Here is an 18,558-nt window from a genome sequence, read left to right on the forward strand (position 1 = left end):
AGAGAAGGAGACTCGGGAAAACAGGGTCCACACTCCACAACACCATTTCCTGGTCGTCAACCGCCCGGAACACACCGCTCGGGCGCAGACGCTGACCGTTAGGCGCGGGCGGGGCCGGGGTCACGTGACCGGCGCCGGGTCATATCCCGGCGTATGCGGGAGCACGCAGAGAGCGGCTCGGCCCTCGGCCGCGCGCTTGGCGTGCGCGCGCAGGCCGGGGGCGGTGCGCGGCGGGGCGGAGGCGGGGCCCTAGCAGGGCGGAGGGCGGAGGCGGGACCTACTTCTCCACCTCCTCCTCCTTCTTCTCTTCCTCCTCCTCCTCCTCCTCCGGCGGGGCTGGGCTGGCCGCGGCGGCGGGAGGCGGGTGACCCGCGGAGGGGCGCCTCGGCCATGACTGCGGAGCTGCAGCAGGACGACGCGGCCGGAGCAGCCGATCGCCACGGCTCGGTGGGCCCCGCGGCGGCGGGCGGGAGCCGGGGGGCTGGCTCCGGGTCCCGCGGGAGTAGGGGGTGCGGGGCCGGGATGGGAGCGGCGCGGGGCGCGGGCGGGCGGGCCTGCGGGGCTCTGGCTCGGGGCCAGGCGGGAGGGGGCTGCGGAGGGCGCCCGGGCCCAGCTGGGGAGAGGACGGCGCGCCTGCCGGGGTGAGCCCTGGGGCTCGAGGAGGAGGGTGAAGTCTCTGCAAGGCTCGGTCGCAGAGATTGAGGACTCTTTTCGGGTTCGGGGACGGGCTGAAGTTCGAGGGAGATTAGCTAATTTGGAAAATCAAATATAAAGGGCTGGACGTGGGCTGTCTGCATCAGGGATCTCTAAGAAGAGCGCTCCTGGCCCCCGACCAAGGGTGAGAAACTTCCGAAAGGGGCAGCTTTGGTGGTTTTTGTTTTTGTTTTTGTTTTTGTTTTCGAATCCGTTTTAGAGCAGTGCTGTTCTAAGAGTCTAAAGCAGACGGAAGTTATCTAAGTTAAAGCCAGGATTTATCTACACTGTGTGAAAGACCAGGGATCTTTGTTACCACTTCATGCCTTCCACACACACCCCTATTTTTTTAAGCAGAAAGCAGCCTTCCCAATTACTGCATTCATCGCTCTAGATTTTTAAGGAAGGGGGAGGAGCAGAACAGCGCGATGAATACAAGGTATGCTGATAATGCTTTCCCTTTTCTATTATCTAAGAAGATTGAAATCAATACGAGGATTTCTGGGCTAAGGTGGTGAGAGTAAAAGAATACTGGTTTGAGAGAAAATCAAACGGCTAATGTCTGTGCGAAAAAAACTTGGGAAGTGGGCAGTTTGAGAAAGTCTTCTAATGTTACTTTGGAATGTTATAACTTAAGACTACCCGTCACCCGTCAAGTGCTAAGCTGTTTCAAGACAGAATTGGAACCCTGTACCAAGTATTTAAATGCGAGTTTGGAAGTGAGGAATTTCATAAAATATTTACAGTACAGAGCTGTCAGATACTTCCACGTGAGAAACCTTTTATGCCTTTTTGTTCTTCCTCTTCAGGCACTCGGGAGACCAATAGTGTGTAAAGTGACCACACTTACTTTTTAAACTCCTGTAGTAAAAGATACCTCCGGGTCGTGGACTCAAAAATGAAAGTAGGCAGATGGTGTTTCATGTGCTGATTTGTCATAGAAAAATTGTTAGGTGTTTACCAATGTCTGTTGGAACCTGAGTCAGGATTTTCTTTGGTTTCAGAGATCAGTTCTATTTGTTTTTAGGACAGTGAGTTAAAAACAGGTGGGAAAATCTTAGCTTTGAGACAGTCATGTTGATTTGGAGAAGAGACTATTTTAAGGGAGAGCAAGTCATTTATATTCGTTGGTTGACACCATGTGCCTTTTGGTCAGCAGCAACTGCATTTACCTCTGCCGCAGTTTGACAGGTGACCATTGTCTCAGCACTCTCTGTTTAAGAGTTCATATGTGAGGTGTTTGATGAACACTTGTATATAAGTCATAGCTATTTTTGGAAAGCTTTGGAACTCCAGTGGCTGTGGCTAGCTGGAGGACCCTGATTCCTGGCAACCTGCAGAGTGATGACATTTACCGTTCTTCTCAGTGATTCGCCCCATACAGACAGATGATAAGCTTGGAATGCTTCATAATGTTTGCCCTTTTTGTTTTTGCTAATGTAAAATGCTTGAAGTTAGCAGGCTAGGCTGAAGGAGTCTTATATGAGGAAATTACCTTTCACATCTCAGAGGAAAGATTTTAATATCTTCTTCCTAATCTTCATAAGTTTCATGTTAGAATGGACTCTGTTTTGAATTCTCTGAAGCATTCTACCTTGCCCTTAAAGGATCTTTAATTGCTGTAATTGAGGGGAGCTCTCCTCCCCTGACACTCAATCTATTTAAAACCTAGAATGCTTCCCTTCCATTATTGGTCATTTGTACATGGAACAGGCAGAACCCATTATAGCCGTCCAAGATTTGAGTGCAAGAAAAATGTATTACTCTTGAAATATGTTCTCAGTATGTACTCGAGTCTGAAAGAGAGTACTCTTTCAATCAATTCTTGACTTAGATGAAAACCAGCAACAATGTTTACTGTTATTGTAGGTTAAACAACTTGAAGTCAGGTTGGCTCTTAGAAACCTGTGGTCCTTGGCAGCTATACCAGGGCTCTTCACACATTCTGCTAACTGAAGCCCTGTGAAAACCTGTCAGTTTCGGTGAAAATTTAATGCTTTCTTTTGATTTTTTGGCTTTACACCCTCTTTTACCTTGTCTCATTAATTGTGATTTTTGGCACATCAGTAAGTCAGTGCTTGGTTGGCTTCCACAACTCTCATGCCTCCAGCTACAAACAGTTCCTATTCATACAGTACTTTTAGTAAATTTATAAAACACATTAACAAGTAACACCTCACCAGGCAAGATCTTTCCATGTGTTTTGTTTCATCCAAGAAATTTAAAGCAATAGCCAAGTGAAACATTTTTCAAGGAAAATAATGACGCTGATAATAGTAGTAGATAACATTAATTGATCATGTACTATATGCCACACTCTGTGCTCCGAATTTAACATATATTATCTCAGTACTTACCACAACTCCAGGAAAGTTTCTTGTTTCTTGTTAAATAATTTGCCGAAGGTCACCAAGCTAGTCAATGGTACAGCCAGGACTGAACCCAGGCACTTCTGACTCCAAGGAGCCCAGGAAATCCCTGATCCTACTTCTTAGTCAGTGGACCCATTGTTTTGGGTCAGATCCTTTCTATTACTCTCTAGAACTCTCTTCCTGATCTTTTAAACTTTCAGTTCTCCCTGCACTCTTTCTAAATAGATAACCTTCCTTTCTACTTAACTGAGCTTACTGATACCTTAAGAGCTCTCTGTCTCATATTTGGGGTTTCCCCCCCCCCTTCAGCATCCCTCTTTCTCTCAGTGGAAGAGGTACCCTTCCCTTCTCCCTTCATTTCTTAGAGATGAATCTAAATCATTGGTGTCTAGAGACCTTTTTGATTGTGACTACTGGTCTCGGGAGAATGCTCCAGTAGAAGCCAGGGATGCTGCTAAACATCCTACAGTGTACAGGATAGTCCCCTCTAAACAAAAAGCTGTCTGGCCCAAAATGTCAATAATTTTGAGCTTAAGAAACCCTGATTTAGATGTCTCTCCTCACATGCCTAAGTTTTCTTACATCTTCCTTATCCGAGCCTAACCCCCAGGCTCCTTCACTGACTTCTGCTCCCTTGTGACTCAGAATATGGTCCATGGACCAGCAGCATCCACATCACCTAGGAGTTTGTTAGCAATGTAGAAATTTGGGTGTGCCGTAGCTAGCTTGTACTTGTCCTGCATCCAGAATTTTTTGACAATTTATGAAGCACTTTAACATTTATTCTCATTGAATCCATATAGCAATCCTATGAAGTAAAATTTAGTGCGACTAGGAAGTAGAATTTGCAGAGTGATGCAGCTAGTAAGTGATAAAACCAAAACGCTGGCACAGGCAGTTTTCTCCTAGGATATCAGTATTATTATTATTTTTTTTGTGGTACGCGGGCCTCTCACTGCTGTGGCCTCTCCCGTTGCGGAGCACAGGCTCCGGACGCGCAGGCCCGGCGGCCATGGCTCACGGGCCCAGCCGCTCCACGGCATGTAGGATCTTACCAAACCGGGGCACGAACCCGCGTCCCCTGCATCGGCAGGCGGACTCTCAACCACTGCGCCACCAGGGAAGCCCTAGGATATCAGTATTTTTACTACAACCTCTAGATGAGTTTTGTTAGATGGGCAGGTCACAGTATTTTACAGTTAAAAATCATTTTTTCATTTTAGTAACAATTCCTGTATGCATTACTTCATTTCATAGTCACACCAGTGCTGTCAAGGCTTATGGTATACTTTATTTTCCAGGTGTGGAAATCGATGCGCAAGAAAGTTGACATTTGCCTAGAGGCTAATGTGTGCTAAGAATCTGGGCTACTTAGTGCTATTTCCACCATCAAGGCTTTATAATAAAAAGGGAGGTCAAAATACTAGACATTCAAAGCCAAATAAAAGATCTGCGTGAATAGGTGCTGGCAGCTGCTGCATGATGGTTGGTAGTCAGGTTAAACTTGAGATGTCCTAAACAAATATTTCCTTTTTCAATATTCCAGCTCAAGTTAGTACTTTCCTGGTGTCTTTTTTCTTCGTGTGTGTGTGTGTGTGTGTGTACGTGCGTGCGCGCGATTGTGCAAAGCTTTCCCTTTTTATTCAGTTGAATAAATTCATATAATATAAAATTAACTATTTTAAAGTGTACATTTAGTATAGTCACAGTATTGCACAACCACCACTTCTGTCTAGTTCCAAAATATTTTTAACACCCCAAAAGAAAACCCACTAAGCTGTCACTCCCTATTCCCCCTCCCCCTGGCAACACCAGTCTGCTTTCTGTCTCTGCATTTACCTGTTCTGGATGTTTCATGTAAATGGAATTGTATAGTACGTGACCTTTTGTGTCTGGCTTCTTTCACTTAGTTTAATGTTTTTGAGGTTCATCCAAGTTATAGCATGTATCAGTACTTCATTCCTTTCAATAATGGCTAATATTCAACTCTGTGTATCTATTACATCTTATCTGTTTTTCCATTGGTGGACATTTGAGTTGTTCCCACCTTTTGTTTTTTATGAATAGTCCTTCTGTGAACATTCACGTACGAATATTTTGAGTACCTGCTTCCAATTCTTTTGGGTATATACCTAAAAGTAGAATTGCTGGATCATAGGGTAATTCTATGTTTAATGTTTTGAGGAACTGCCAGACTTTTCCACAGCAGCTGTACCGTTTTACATTCCCACCAGCAACGCACAAGGGCTCCAGTTTCTCCACATCCTCCCCAAACACTTGTTATTGTCCATTTTTGCTTTTTTTTTTTAACATCTTTATCGGAATATAATTGCTTTACAATGGTGTGTTAGTTTCTCCTTTATAACAAAGTGAATCAGCTGTACATATACATATATCCCCATATCTCCTCCCTCTTGTGTCTCCCTCCCACCCTCCCTATCCCCACCCCTCTAGGTGGTCACAAAGCACGGAGCTGATCTCCCTGTGCTATGTGGCTGCTTCCCACTAACTATCTATTTTACATTTGGTAGCATATATAAGTCCATGCCACTCTCTCACTTCCTCATTTAGTTTTGCTTTGCATTTTCCTAATGGCTAATGTTGTTAAGCATCTTTTCTTATGCTTATTGGCCATTTGTATCTCTTCTTTGGAGAAATGGCTGTTCAGATCCTTTGCTCATTTTTGAATTGGGTTTGTTTGTCTTTGGTGGTTTGAATTGTAAGAATTTTAATATAATCTGAATGCTAGACCCTTATCAGATTTATGATTTGAAAATATTTTCTCCCATCCTGTAGGTTGTCATTTCACTTTCTTGATAATGTCCTTGGATGCACAAAAGTTTTTAATTTTGATGAAGTGCCACTTACCTATTTTTTCTTCTGTTGCTTGTGCTTTTGGTATAATATAAAAAGAATCCATTGCCACATTCCAGATAATGAAGATTTACCTTTAATTTTCTTCTAACAGTTTCATAGCTTTAGCTCTTATATTTAGGTTGTTAATCCATTTTGAGTAAGTTTTTTAATATTGTGTGAAGTAGAGGTCAAACTTTACTCTTTTGGAAATGGATATCTAGTTGTCCTAGCACCATTTTTGTTTGTGGTGTGTGTAAATTTAAGGTGTACATTATGTTACTTTGGTAAATTTGTATATTATAATATGTGTGCTCCTGTAATGATACTTATCATATAACATACTTATAGTGCAATATTATTGTCTACGTTCAATAAACTGTACATTAAATCTCTGTGACTATTTTGGTACTTGTTACAAGTTTGTACTCTTAAACACCATCAATCTTATCCCTACAGCACCCCCAGTACCATTATTTTTTTTTTTTTTTTTTGCGGTACGCGGGCCTCTCACCGCTGTGGCCTCTCCCGTTGCGGAGCACAGGCTCCGGATGCGCAGGCTCAGCGGCCATGGCTCACGGGCCCAGCCGCTCCACGGCATGTGGGATCCTCCCAGACCGGGGCACGAACCCGTATCCCCTGCATCGGCAGGCGGACTCTCAACCACTGCGCCACCAGGGAGGCCCTCCAGTACCATTTTTTGAAGAGAATATTTTTCCCATCAAATGGTTTTGACACCCTTGTCAAGAATCAGTTGACCATAGATGTATTTTTTTTTCTGGACTCCCAATTCTTATTCATTTGTCCATATGCCTGTCCTTATGCCAGTACTACACTGTCACGATTACTGTAGTTTTGTAGTAGGTTTTGAAATCTTAAAGTGTGAGTCCTCTAACTTTGTTCTTTTTCAGTATTGTTTTGGCTATTCAGGGTCCATTGAAATTCCATATGAATTTGAGGATCAGCTTTTCCATTTCTGCAAAAAAGGTCATTGGAATTTTGATAGGGATTACACTGAATTTGTAGATCACTTTGGGTAGTATTGATATCTTAACAATATTAAACCTTTGTGATGATTAGTTTTATGTGTCAGCTTGACTAGACCAGGAGGTGCCCAGACATTTAGTCAAACATTATTCTGGGTATGTCTTCGAGGGTGTTTCTGGATGAGATTAGCATTTGAATTGGTAGGCTGAGTAAAGCTGATTGCCCTCCCTAGTGTCTGTGGGCCTTACCCCTTCAGTTGAAAACCTGAATAGAACAAAAAGCCTGAGTAAGAGGAAACTTTACCTACCTGACTGGGTGCAGGTCTTCTCCTGTCCTCCGACTGGAACTTATATCATCAGCTCTCCTCGTTTTCAGGCTTTGCAGATCTGACTGGAATGACACCCTTGACTGGTTCTCCAGCTTGCCAACTGCAGATCTTGGGACTTCTCAGCCTCCATAATCCCAAGAGCCAATTTCTAATAATAAATTTCTTAATTCACACGCACAGGAAACTAGGAATACAGGGTCTCTTCATGTGCTCGCACACACATGTGCCCTATTGGTTCTGTTTTTCTTGAGAACCCTGACGGATACAGTCATCCAATCCATGAACTTGGATGTTTTTCCATTTGTTAAGGTTTCCTGTAAGTTCTTTTTCAGTGTTACGTAGTTTTTAGTGTACAAGTCTTTCACCTTCTTGGTTAAATTTATTCCTAGGTATTTTATGCTTTTGGATATTATTGTAAGTGTAATTGTTTTCTAAATTTCCTTTTCAGATTGTTCATTGCTGCTGTATAGAAACACAGCTGATTTTTGCCTGTTGATCCTGTACTCTTCAGCTTTGCTGAATTTATTTATTAGCTCTAGTGACTTTTTTGTGGATTCTCTGGGATTGTATATATCATGTCATCTGTGAATAGAGATAGTTTTACTTTCTCCTTTCCAGTGTGGGTGCCTTTTATTTATTTTTCTTGCCTAATTGCTCTGGCTAGAACCTCTAGTATAATGTTGAATAACATTGGGCTTCTTTGTACTCATACTGATTTTAGGGGGAACTCTTTCAGTCTTTCACCATTGTGAATGATGTTAACTGTGAGTTTTTTTTAATAAAGGCTCTTTATCATGTTGAGGAAATGACCTTCTCTTCCTAGTTTCCTGATTGTTTTTATCATCAAAGGGTGTTGGATTTTTTCTGCATCAACCAAGATAACTGTGTTTTTATCCCCTTCATTCTGTTAGTGTGGCATATTACATTGGTTGGTTTTTACTGGTTTCCTTTCACGTCTTCGTCAATCACGTTCTCTTAGGCATCCATTTTCAAATATTTGGCTAAGCTTTATCTCTTCATTCCTTGAGATGTGGAGAGTATACTCTACCTTTCCATTTCTCCTGCCAGCTTCCTACCTCTGTCATCACACTTGGTTTATTCAGTAGCCCTGTAACTCATGGTTAAGCTTTCTTTCCCTAGTGTCATCCCACTTTAAACTAGTTGTTGACATGTGCTAGATGAATCCCCTTAAAGTACCTTTTTTACCCCTCATATTTCTTCCCTGCTGAGGAACCTGTAATTTTCATTGTTCATTAGATAAAGTCTAAACTCATCCTGACATTTAGAACCCTTCATAATCCAATCCCACATCACCTCTCTGGTCCCTGTTATTTATCAAATATGGAAACTACACACTGAGGCCCATCTATTAATAACTTAAAATTTTACTTTTAGATTTCTAAAACTATAACCATGTAAACTTTTGCCATATTTTCTTAGTTTCTCAGTACACCTTAGCAGTAGATTGCTGAATGGCATTTTCTTTAATTTTTGGAGATACATTTCATAAGACCTTATTGTAACAGTTTCCTGGCCTCGTTTCTTGTATTTAGTTGGGGCACATATGTATTTAAAGAAATGAAAAAAATATTGTCTTAATGTATTCAAAAGTAAGAAAAAAACAAGGTGCAGGACATGATGTATAGTATGAAAGAATATATTTGTGTGCATAGAACATTTCTGGAAAGATATGTCAGAAACTATTAATAGTGGTTAGTCCTGGGAAATGGGACTGGATAGGAGGAAGAGGGAAATTTCCCTTTCATTTTATATCTTTTTGTGCTGTTAGAATTTCCTACTCAGTGAATATGAAAAAAAAAGATGAAAAAATTTGAGTAAATAATGATTAGTTCTTTTTTTTCTTGCTTTTAATTTTAGTTTAAACCCCTCTATACCATTTAGAATTGGCTAACTTTTAAAAACTTTTAATGCTTTTTAAAAACTTTAAGCCAGTTGATGAACTGAAACAGTGATTTTCATCACGTACCTAATTTTTGCACCATTAAAATACGTTATCAAGTAGCCCATTTCGGGGGATTTAGTTTCATCCACTAAAAAAATGCTATTTGTCAATTGTAGAGTCATAAGGCACTTCAGATTTCTACGTTATGAGTAAATTGGACCAACATGGAGTTGTTGCTGGGAGAAAAACTGAAAAAATACCAGGGCTTTTGTGGACTTGTTCCTTGTTTCGTGGAAGTTGGAAAGGTTAGTGGCAGTCTCAGACTGTGTTGTTAAGACCCTGTTGTATAGGTTGGGTTTCTGGAGTTGCTGCTGTATATTTTCTTTGACTCCTAAAGTTATTCCTTTGCTTTCCTTGGGTATTTAAGTTTTATTTTAAAATTAGAAAACCAGATCTTTAACTTTGGAGGGAATTTCATTAGGCACACCTTGGTAGTTCTTTGGAGTAAAGTAACATTTATCAATTATGTACTTAGTTTTAAATTTAGAAATGGCTTTGTAAAAATAGTTGAGATCAGGAAATGTGTGCATGAGAATGATGAAAATAGCATCCTTGTTTGAAGGAATGGAATAATCTAGAAAGCACCTCATCACAGTGCTAAACTGAGTATTTGAAGATTGTGAGATTAGTAATCTCACTAATTTGCTGATCAAAGAGTTTTAATTTAGTTGCAGTAGGATTAGGACTATAAAACTTCATAGTTTAATGTTTTACTGGGTGACTAATCCTGTTTATTGCTTACTATAAGGTGAGTTATTGTCCTTGCTTTAAGAAAACCTCATTTCTGAGAAGTTTTGCACCAAAACCACGGAGTAGTTGAGGTCAGAAAGCTTGAGTTCCTTCTCTCTAGAGATTTGTGTGTGCCTGTCTTTTTTCACTGCCTCTGGGCAAGAAAAGAGAGTACTCTTTGTTTTATGAAAATAATGTGTATTTAGCTAGGGAAATGCAAACATGTTGGCTCTTGCCAGTTATTTGACTTCATTATGACTGGAGCACAGGCTTTGTCTTGTCTCATGTTGGGTGTGTATTTTATATGTAGCATCATAGTTAGGGTGAAGTTAATATTTAAATCAGCTTCCTGTGAAGTTCCAGAAGAAACTGTGAGTTAGTAATACAGTAGGATCCTAATGAGCTTAGCTTGTCTGTTGTGGTAAAATTAACATGTCATATATAGTACTGATCAGGATTTGCATTGTCTGTGTGAGAATTTAGGTTTACCTAAATATTTATAAGACTGAGTCATGTCATAGCAGTTGTTGATGTGTATCACTAGCATAGCTTAATCCTTGTGAAACTTGTTATTCAGACTCTTAATAGTTACTTTTGATTAATCTTTCAATTCAAGACACTTGATGACAAAATAGGTTTTGTAAACCTCAGTTTTCTAATTTACACAATGAAGATAATGATTCTTAACTTTTTTAGGGTTGTTCCAAGGATTACATGTGTGTGTGAGGCATCTCAGGTTCCTGACAGAAAAGCATTCAGTAAGTGTTAGTTACTTGTTAGTTACTTGTTAATAGCACTGTCCTAGGGCTAATTCAAATCAGGTAGTGTGTTGTGTGATTCTTGCCTTTACAGAGGCAGGAATTTCACTTAAAACAGTTAGGAAACCACGTGGTGAGAAATACCAGGTAAAGCCAGTAAGTCCTATTCCTTCGCAGGCTCATTCGTTCCCTCAGCATGGGAGGGGGAGAGGATAGTAAGGGACCAGAGTTCTTGAAGGAGGTAAGATGAATATAATGTCGCTCTTGACACTGTACAAAATGATTTTATGTAGCTGTCATCTCTGCCCAATCGCTTTTAAAAAAGGGAAACTAAGAGTTTATTTTCCTTTCCTGAGTGTATTATTCTAGATGTGTTAATGTCCACTGCTACCTGTTACAAAGTGGAGACACAGGAGTGGGACTTTAACCCACAGCCAAATGTAATGGTTAGTAAATTATTTATCATTTCAATACCGTATTTCATTGATTAGCATTTATTTGGCATTCTGAGATCTCTGAAATTGAGATGGTCCTTACATTTACTATCATCCAAGTAGCACATGTGGTGTAGTTACCATAGTCTGCACATGTGTGGGCTCAGCCATAGCTGTTCCTGCCGTCATGGCAGTCGGGTTATATGCACTCTTGGTACCGCACGGTTAGTTTACTTGCCATTTAAAAGGGCTTTAAAAGATCGAAAAAACTATGAAAAAAGGCACAGAAATAGAACAGCAGGGTACAGATTTGATTTCATGTGAAGTAAAATATTTGTCATTGGAGGAATGATTGCAGTTTCAAATTTTCTTGCAAAGCTACAATCAAGTGCATTATGGGACCTCAGAAAGGAAGATACTATAGGTGTTTTAAGCTTTTTGTTGTTGTTGCTGAGAAATATGCCAAAGAATTATGTATTGCATGCCAGGCAGTGCACCTGGAAGTAGGGTGAATTGCTTTATTTCTCAACATAAATGAGACATTTTGGAGCTACAAGAAGCTGATGTGACCAATTCATGTGTCTCCTAGGACTGTCATAAAGGCGTTGGCTCCTAGGACTGTCATGAAGGACTTCATCACACTTCACTGTCATGAAGGCATTTAAGTGGCAGCCGTTTTTGTCTTTGGTGGTGCATAAAATAATGGTGCTTTTTATAACTGATGGCACCTTACATTCCGTCCATTATAGTGTTTACCTCTCTACTTCCTGATGATAGCTTATTTGGAACTGATTGTACTACTAAGTAATCAAACTTGTGATTATATAAGGGCAGCTAAAATAAAAATAGGAAACTTGTTAAGATGCAGAGATCAAGGTCAAAGTATAAGAATAAAATGTTTGCATTGTTTTGCATTAAATAGGTATTCTTGCCTGTTTTCTTTGTCTTCTCAGATACAGCATGGCATAGAGGTTAGAGTGCAGACTCTGGAGTCAGGCAGCCTGGGGTCAAATCCCAGCTCCACCCCTTACTAGCAATAACTTTGTGTAAGTTACTTAACCTCTCTATGCCTCAGTTTTCTGTCAAATGGGCACAGTGTCTATCTCACAGGTTTGTTATGAGGCTTAAATTAGTGAACACATATGAAGTGTTTTGAACAGCACCTGGCTAAAAGTAAGCAGTGGGTGTGAGCTATTATTTTAACTGGGATTGTCTTCTGTGACTCCTGCATCAGTTGGTACACAGAGTAATTTGAGGTGAAGATGTGATTGTCTATCCCACTCTTACCTTCTTGGTTCCAGTTCAGGGCTGATATGCTACCCATTTCCTCTTCCTTTTATTCCACCCTTTTTTGGGTACATTGATTTGGATTTTTTAGAAAATTGGTTATGATTGACCTATATAGATTCACACACTTTTACACAATACGATCAATGGGATTAGAATTTGTTTGGAAACAAACTTTTTAATACTTTATTTTTCTAAAAATCATATGCTGTGTTTTCAGTGTTTTCCAAGGTTAAATCTGGATACCTCTTAGTGTGAGAGTCACTCTAGCAGTGCCCAGGCGGTGACTGCCTTTGACAGACTCAACAGCCTCCAGGACTGCTGGGATCAGCAGGGTAGGGTTCCATTTCTAGCCTATGACGATGACCTGTGACTAGAACAGAAAGACTGTTGATGCTTTTCCAAGGACTGTACAGGGGTGTTTCAGTTTGTTATTTCTAGTGGTGTGCTGCTTGAGTGTTGCATTGGGCCCTCAGCTGTTGAAGAACAGAGGATACTGTTTCTATTACAGCTGGCAGTGAACTAGACTGCCCCTTGGACACATAGTACTAACTGAAAGACAGTTAATGGTCAAGCATCAAGTATTGAATCGGGGCTTCATTCCAGTACAATGTTAAGAATAAATTAGATTTCTTCTCGCTGGATTAACTTTGAGCTATTTCATTTTCAGTATTCATCTGTAAGATCACTGTGTCTTCACTTGGGCCAGCCAATTGTTTAAATTGTTTAAAAGCTTACTTGTAAATAGGTTTTTTGTGTTAACTTGTCTGTGTTAACTTGTCAGTTGAAGACTTTAAGGCTGAAAAGGGTTATAAACTGATCTTGTAGCTGGAAGTTAATAAGAAAGATTTTTCCATGATTCAGATTAATGAAGAGAAAACATTCCATACTTTATTCCCTCCACAATTGTATTTATAATTCAGAAAATTCTAGCTTTATCTATACATTTTTTTAAGAAATCAAACCTAAAGTTTCAAATATGACATTGGTGGTATCGTTCGTTAATTACATGATTGGAAACTTAATGTCAGTGAAAAATGACACACACAAATGGCATGTGCAGTGAAGCTTAAAATAGCACATCTTCACATCCATGCAAATTCCCTGGACTCCTTATAATGACCTACTTACATACCGCTCACAGAGAGAAACCTGAGGCACTTGAAGCGTCCATTAAGGCTAGAATATTACATTTAAATGTTTTATGTATTTGTAGTTTTGCTATTTACTCATGTTTTGTCCACAAATGCCAAAAGCATTTTCCATGATTAAGCTTTTAAAAGAGCAATACATTTGGCATTTCAGAATGTGTCTGACAGTCAAGTACCTTGTTCCTTGGAGCTTGTTGGTTTTTTAAAGTAAACAATGCAAGTCCCAAGCCTGTTTACCCATGATGCTGGTGTCTATTCTTTAAATGTATCCAGATTTACTTTCCAATTGACATATGTCTGTGTTCTTTCTGTTTCTCAAATATAGAGCTGCCAAATGCTGTTAAATCAACTGCGGGAAATCACAGGCATTCAGGACCCTTCTTTTCTTCATGAAGCTCTAAAGGTTAGTCTCAAGGCCTCTATTCAACAGGTTTTAAAACTGTTGTTCAGGGCTTCCCTGGTGGCGCAGTGGTTGAGAGTCCGCCTGCCGATGCAGGGGACGTGGGTTCGTGCCCCGGTCCGGGAGGATCCCACATACCGTGGAGCAGCTGGGCCCGTGAGCCATGGCTGCTGAGCCTGCGCGTCCGGAGCCTGTGCTCCACAATGGGAGAGGCCACAACAGTGAGAGGCCCGCGTACCGCAAAAAAAACCAAAAAAAACAAAACAAAAACTGTTGTTCATATCACAGTTATGTCAGTTCAAGCTATATTTATGCCAAAATGAAAGTGCATACGTATAGGACAGAAGTTCTGAAGGTCAAATGACCCAGTATCTTCAACATGTAAATTATAAGAGCAGGAAAATGTTGAAGAGGGGAGAGACTCACAGTGCGGGGGAAGCCTACAGAGATTTAAGGTACCTATCAACTAACTGCACCGTATGGACCTTTTGTGGATCCTGATTCGAACTAAAAAATATTTGAGTCAGGGAAATTTGAACTGGTTATTTGTGTGAGGATAGCATTATGGGTTATATTTTTTTAAAAAATACATTCTGAAATGTTCACTGATGAAATGATAAGACACTTAGAATTTGCTTCAGAGTATCTGGGGGAGGAGAGGCAGAATAGGTAAAATAAGATCGACCAGGGCTCGGTAATTATCGAAGCTGAGTGATGGGCACATGGGGTTCAATTATACATTCCCTCTCCTGTTGTGTATGTTAGAATTTTTTCCTAAGAAAAGTTTAAAAAGTTAAAATGAAATAGAAGTATGGTCATCACGACAGAATATGATAACTGTTTGGCACCTTTACTGTAGGGGCTGACTTCATTTAGAATCTGTGTCAATCGCCAGCCTCCTTTTTGATACATCATGCCTTAGCTATTCTGTGAAATCAGGCGGCATAGTGTCCAAAGCAGTGAGATTTCATTCTTGTTTGCGTGTTGTGGGAAATCAGAGCATGACAACTCCCTTCCTGTAACTAGGAGTTTAATAGCAGTGCTTTAAGCATAATAGACCTACTATCCTCCACTGTACTCTGTTTCCTCCTTTATACCCTAGCATTATGCCTAGACTTATTCAGTATGTCACCAGGGTAATAAAGAGTTATAACCCCCAAACTAACTTGCTGCTTATTTTAAATGCTGTGATGCTTTACTTTTGAAATTTCTATTTTTTTCCTCCCCTCAGGCCAGTAATGGTGACATCACCCAGGCAGTCAGCCTTCTCACTGATGAAAGAGTTAAAGAGCCCAGCCAGGAGACTGCTGCTACAGAACCATCTGAAGTAGCGGGCAGTGCTGCCAACAAAGAAGAATTAGCAAGTAGGTATATCCTGGCTTGGTCCCGCTCTGATCTAGCGGAGAGTAAGAGATGAGTTTATGTGAGTGTCCTTTCCATCACACCAACCCTTCGGAAATAGTAGTAATAATGGCTAATTACTAAGCCATTACTAGGCGCCAGGCACAATTCTCAGCACTTCAATGGTTCCATTCATTCAGCACTTATTTAATGAACCCCTATTATGTGCCAAGCACTCTTTTAGGCACTGGAGATGAACAAAAGAAACAGGAACTGCTGCCCTGTGAGAGATGCGGCCATTGAGGGAACAAATGGGAGGCAGATCTTGCAGAGCCTTCATAGCTGCTTGGCATTTACTCTGACTTAAGAGGACTAGCCTTTGGAGAGCTTGGTGCAGAGGAATGCTGTAAACTGGTTTCCTTTGGCTAAAGATCATTCTGGCTGCTCTGCTGAGAACAGAATGTGTGGGAGGGAGTAGCAAGCATGGGGCAGAGCAGGGAGCCCAGGACGACTCAGTAAGCTATCGCAGATGAAGGCGGTGTGGGCCAGGATGCAGTGGTGGAAGGGTGACAAGTGCTTGCTCTACAGGATTTGCTTACAAAGGATCTGAGGGTTGTGGAAGAGAGAGGGGTTAAAGATGACTCCAGGTTTGTTTCCTAAGGAGCTGAAAGGATGGAGTTGCACTTAACTGACATGGGAATAATTGCAGATGGAGCAGATTTGGGGTGGAAAATGAGGAGATCGGTTTTGGCAATATTAAGTTTGAGATGCCTGTTAGACATCCAGGTGGAGTATCAAAAAGGCAGTGGAGGGCTTCCCTGGTGTGGCGCAGTGGTTGAGAGTCCGCCTGCCGATGCAGGGGACACGGGTTTGTGCCCTGGTCCGGGAATATCCCACATGCCGCAGAGCGGCTAGGCCTGTGAGCCATGGCCACTGGGCCTGTGCGTCCGGAGCCTGTGCTCCGCAACGGGAGAGGCCACAGCAGTGAGAGGCCCGTGTACCACACACACAAAAAAAAAGGCAGTGGAGGTCCAAGTGTGCAGTTCAAGGGAGAGATCTGGGCTGGAGTTGGATAAAACTTGGAATCATAAACCTGTTAATGGTACTTAAAGTTATGAGAAGGGATGACTCTCCAAGGGAGTGGGTATAGAAAACAGAAAAGGTTCAGTGACTCAGCAGTAGATCTTCCAGTGTTGAGATGTCTGGGCGGGGGGCAGGGGAGTAGGAGGAAGACCAGGAGAGTGGTGCTCTGGAGGCCAAAGAGGCTTCTGGGAGGAGGGACCTATCAGCTGCGCAAGGTGGTGTTAATGGATATTTGAGTTGTTTGCAGTTTTGAGCTATTCTGAATAATGCTGCTGTGAATATTCTTGTATATGTCTTTTGGTGCACGTAGTGACTTTTTCAATCCACATTTTTCTTTTCTAGACGCACTCATGTTGGTTGTAATTGTAGTTATTTCTTTTGACTGATGTGTAGTATTTCTTGGTCTGAATATACAACAGAACTGATGTATTTGTTGATTGACTTTGGGGTTGTTTTGAATTTTTTGGCTGTTGTAAACAAGGCTGCTGTGAGCTATTTTGATTTATGTTTCTTGTGCATGTATGCAAGAGTTTCTTCAGTGTATATGCCTAGCAGTGTAATTGGTGAGTATTAAGATGTGCTCATCTTCAACTTAGTAGCTATTATTAGTGACATTATTGTCCAAAGTGATTTTTTTAAAAAATATTTATTTATTTATTTGGTTGTGCCGTGTCTTAGTCGCGGCATGTAGGCTCCTTAGTTGCAGCCCGTGGGCTCCTTTAGTTGCGGCAGGCGGGCTCCTTAGTTGTGGCATGCGACCTCTTAGTTGCGGCATGCACGTGGGATCTATTTCCCTGGCCAGCGATCAAACCTGGGCCCCCCTGCATTGGGAGTGCGGAGTCTTAACCACTGTGCCACCAGGGAAGTCCCCAAAGTGATTTTTTTACATATTTATACTCCCACTAACAGGGTTTGAGAGTAACTCTTGCTCTCAAATTTGTTAGATTGTAAAATTGTTGCCTGTCTTTTTGATATGAAATGATAATCTGGTTTTTAATTAGAATTTTTAAAAATTAATTAATGAGATTGAGCATCTTTTCCCTTTTGACCATTCGTGTTTCCTCATGTGAAATTTCTTTTCATGTCTTCTGCTGGTTTTTCTGTTTGTTTGCCTCTTTTTATTGATTCTTGATATTCTTATTGATAATGACCTTATATTCTTGATATTAACCCATTTTTCTGGACTTGGGTGTTGCAGATATCTTCTCCTTGTTGATGACTTGTGTTTTTACACTATGGTGACGAACTAACAAATAGCTTTCATTTATTAATCTTCTGCTATGGTTTGTGTTTTTTGTTTAAGAACTCCTATACCGTGAAGCTATAGGATATTCTGTTATATTTTCTTCTAAAATTGTAATGTTTTGCTTTTCACATTTAAATCTTTAATTCATCTGAAATGGATTATCTTGGTAAGGCATAAGATAGAAACATAGTTCGATCCACCCCCTCACTTCCTCCAGCTATTCAGTTGGTCCAGGACCTTTATTGAAAAGGCTATACTTACCCACTGATTTACAGTATTAGCTCTGTGTTATATCAGATTTTCGTGTTTTCCATTCTATTTCATTGAGTATCTGTTTTTAGTTCTTTGGAATATATACCTAGGAGTGGAATTGCTAGGTCATATAACAATTCTGTGTTTAACTTAAAAAAAAATTCTAAAAGAGGACTCTTTTTTCATAACTGCAACAGTATTATCACACTTAAAAATTAATAACAATTTCTTAATCTCATCAAATACCAGTGTAGAAATGTCCCTGATTGTCTCACTAACAATATGTTTGTAATTGGTTTGTGAGAATAATGATCCACATAAAATGAAAACATTAAAGTATGTTTGAAATGTTTTTTAAGATCCCTTTTATCTATATAGTCCCCCTCTCTTTTTTTCTTGCAGTTTAATGTTTGAAGAAATAAAGTCCTTTGTTTCAGGATTTTATTTGACAGGATTTGCATGATACCACATGATTGCATTCCTGTGGTATCCTTTAATGGATTTTTATGTCCTCTGTCCTTCCTATTAATTTAGATGCTTATCTGGCATGACAAAGTCATAGGTAGTGTTGTGTGTATTTCTTCTATTTTCTCGTATCAAGAAGCAAATAATGTCTGGTCCCCGTCTTTGTGTGTTGTTAAAATCGTTAGTGTGTTCAGATTGTTAGTTTGATTAATTTAT

At 40.6% G+C, this 18,558-nt stretch overlaps 1 protein-coding gene across 10 annotated transcripts in view; it reads left to right on the forward strand.

The window, feature by feature from the left end:
• The first annotated feature begins 301 nt into the window (after positions 1-301).
• The window catches only part of USP28 (ubiquitin specific peptidase 28), a 58,247-nt gene continuing 39,990 nt past the window's right edge, over positions 302-18,558 (forward strand). For 3 of the 10 annotated variants that reach the window (XM_081240947.1, XM_081240948.1, XM_081240952.1), the window contains exons 1-3: positions 304-447; positions 13,881-13,958; positions 15,187-15,319. In XM_081240947.1, coding sequence (XP_081097073.1) covers positions 391-447; positions 13,881-13,958; positions 15,187-15,319 — 268 coding nt within the window. In that variant the 5' untranslated portion in view covers positions 304-390. Of the gene's footprint in view, positions 448-9,312; positions 9,442-12,070; positions 12,164-13,880; positions 13,959-15,186; positions 15,320-18,558 lie in introns of those variants that run through there. The other 7 variants (XM_081240950.1, XM_081240951.1, XM_081240944.1 and 4 more) reach the window with 4 other exon arrangements.

This window comes from Mesoplodon bidens (assembly GCF_964165515.1).
Source record: "Mesoplodon bidens genome assembly, chromosome: 7".
Lineage (NCBI taxonomy): Eukaryota > Metazoa > Chordata > Mammalia > Artiodactyla > Ziphiidae > Mesoplodon > Mesoplodon bidens.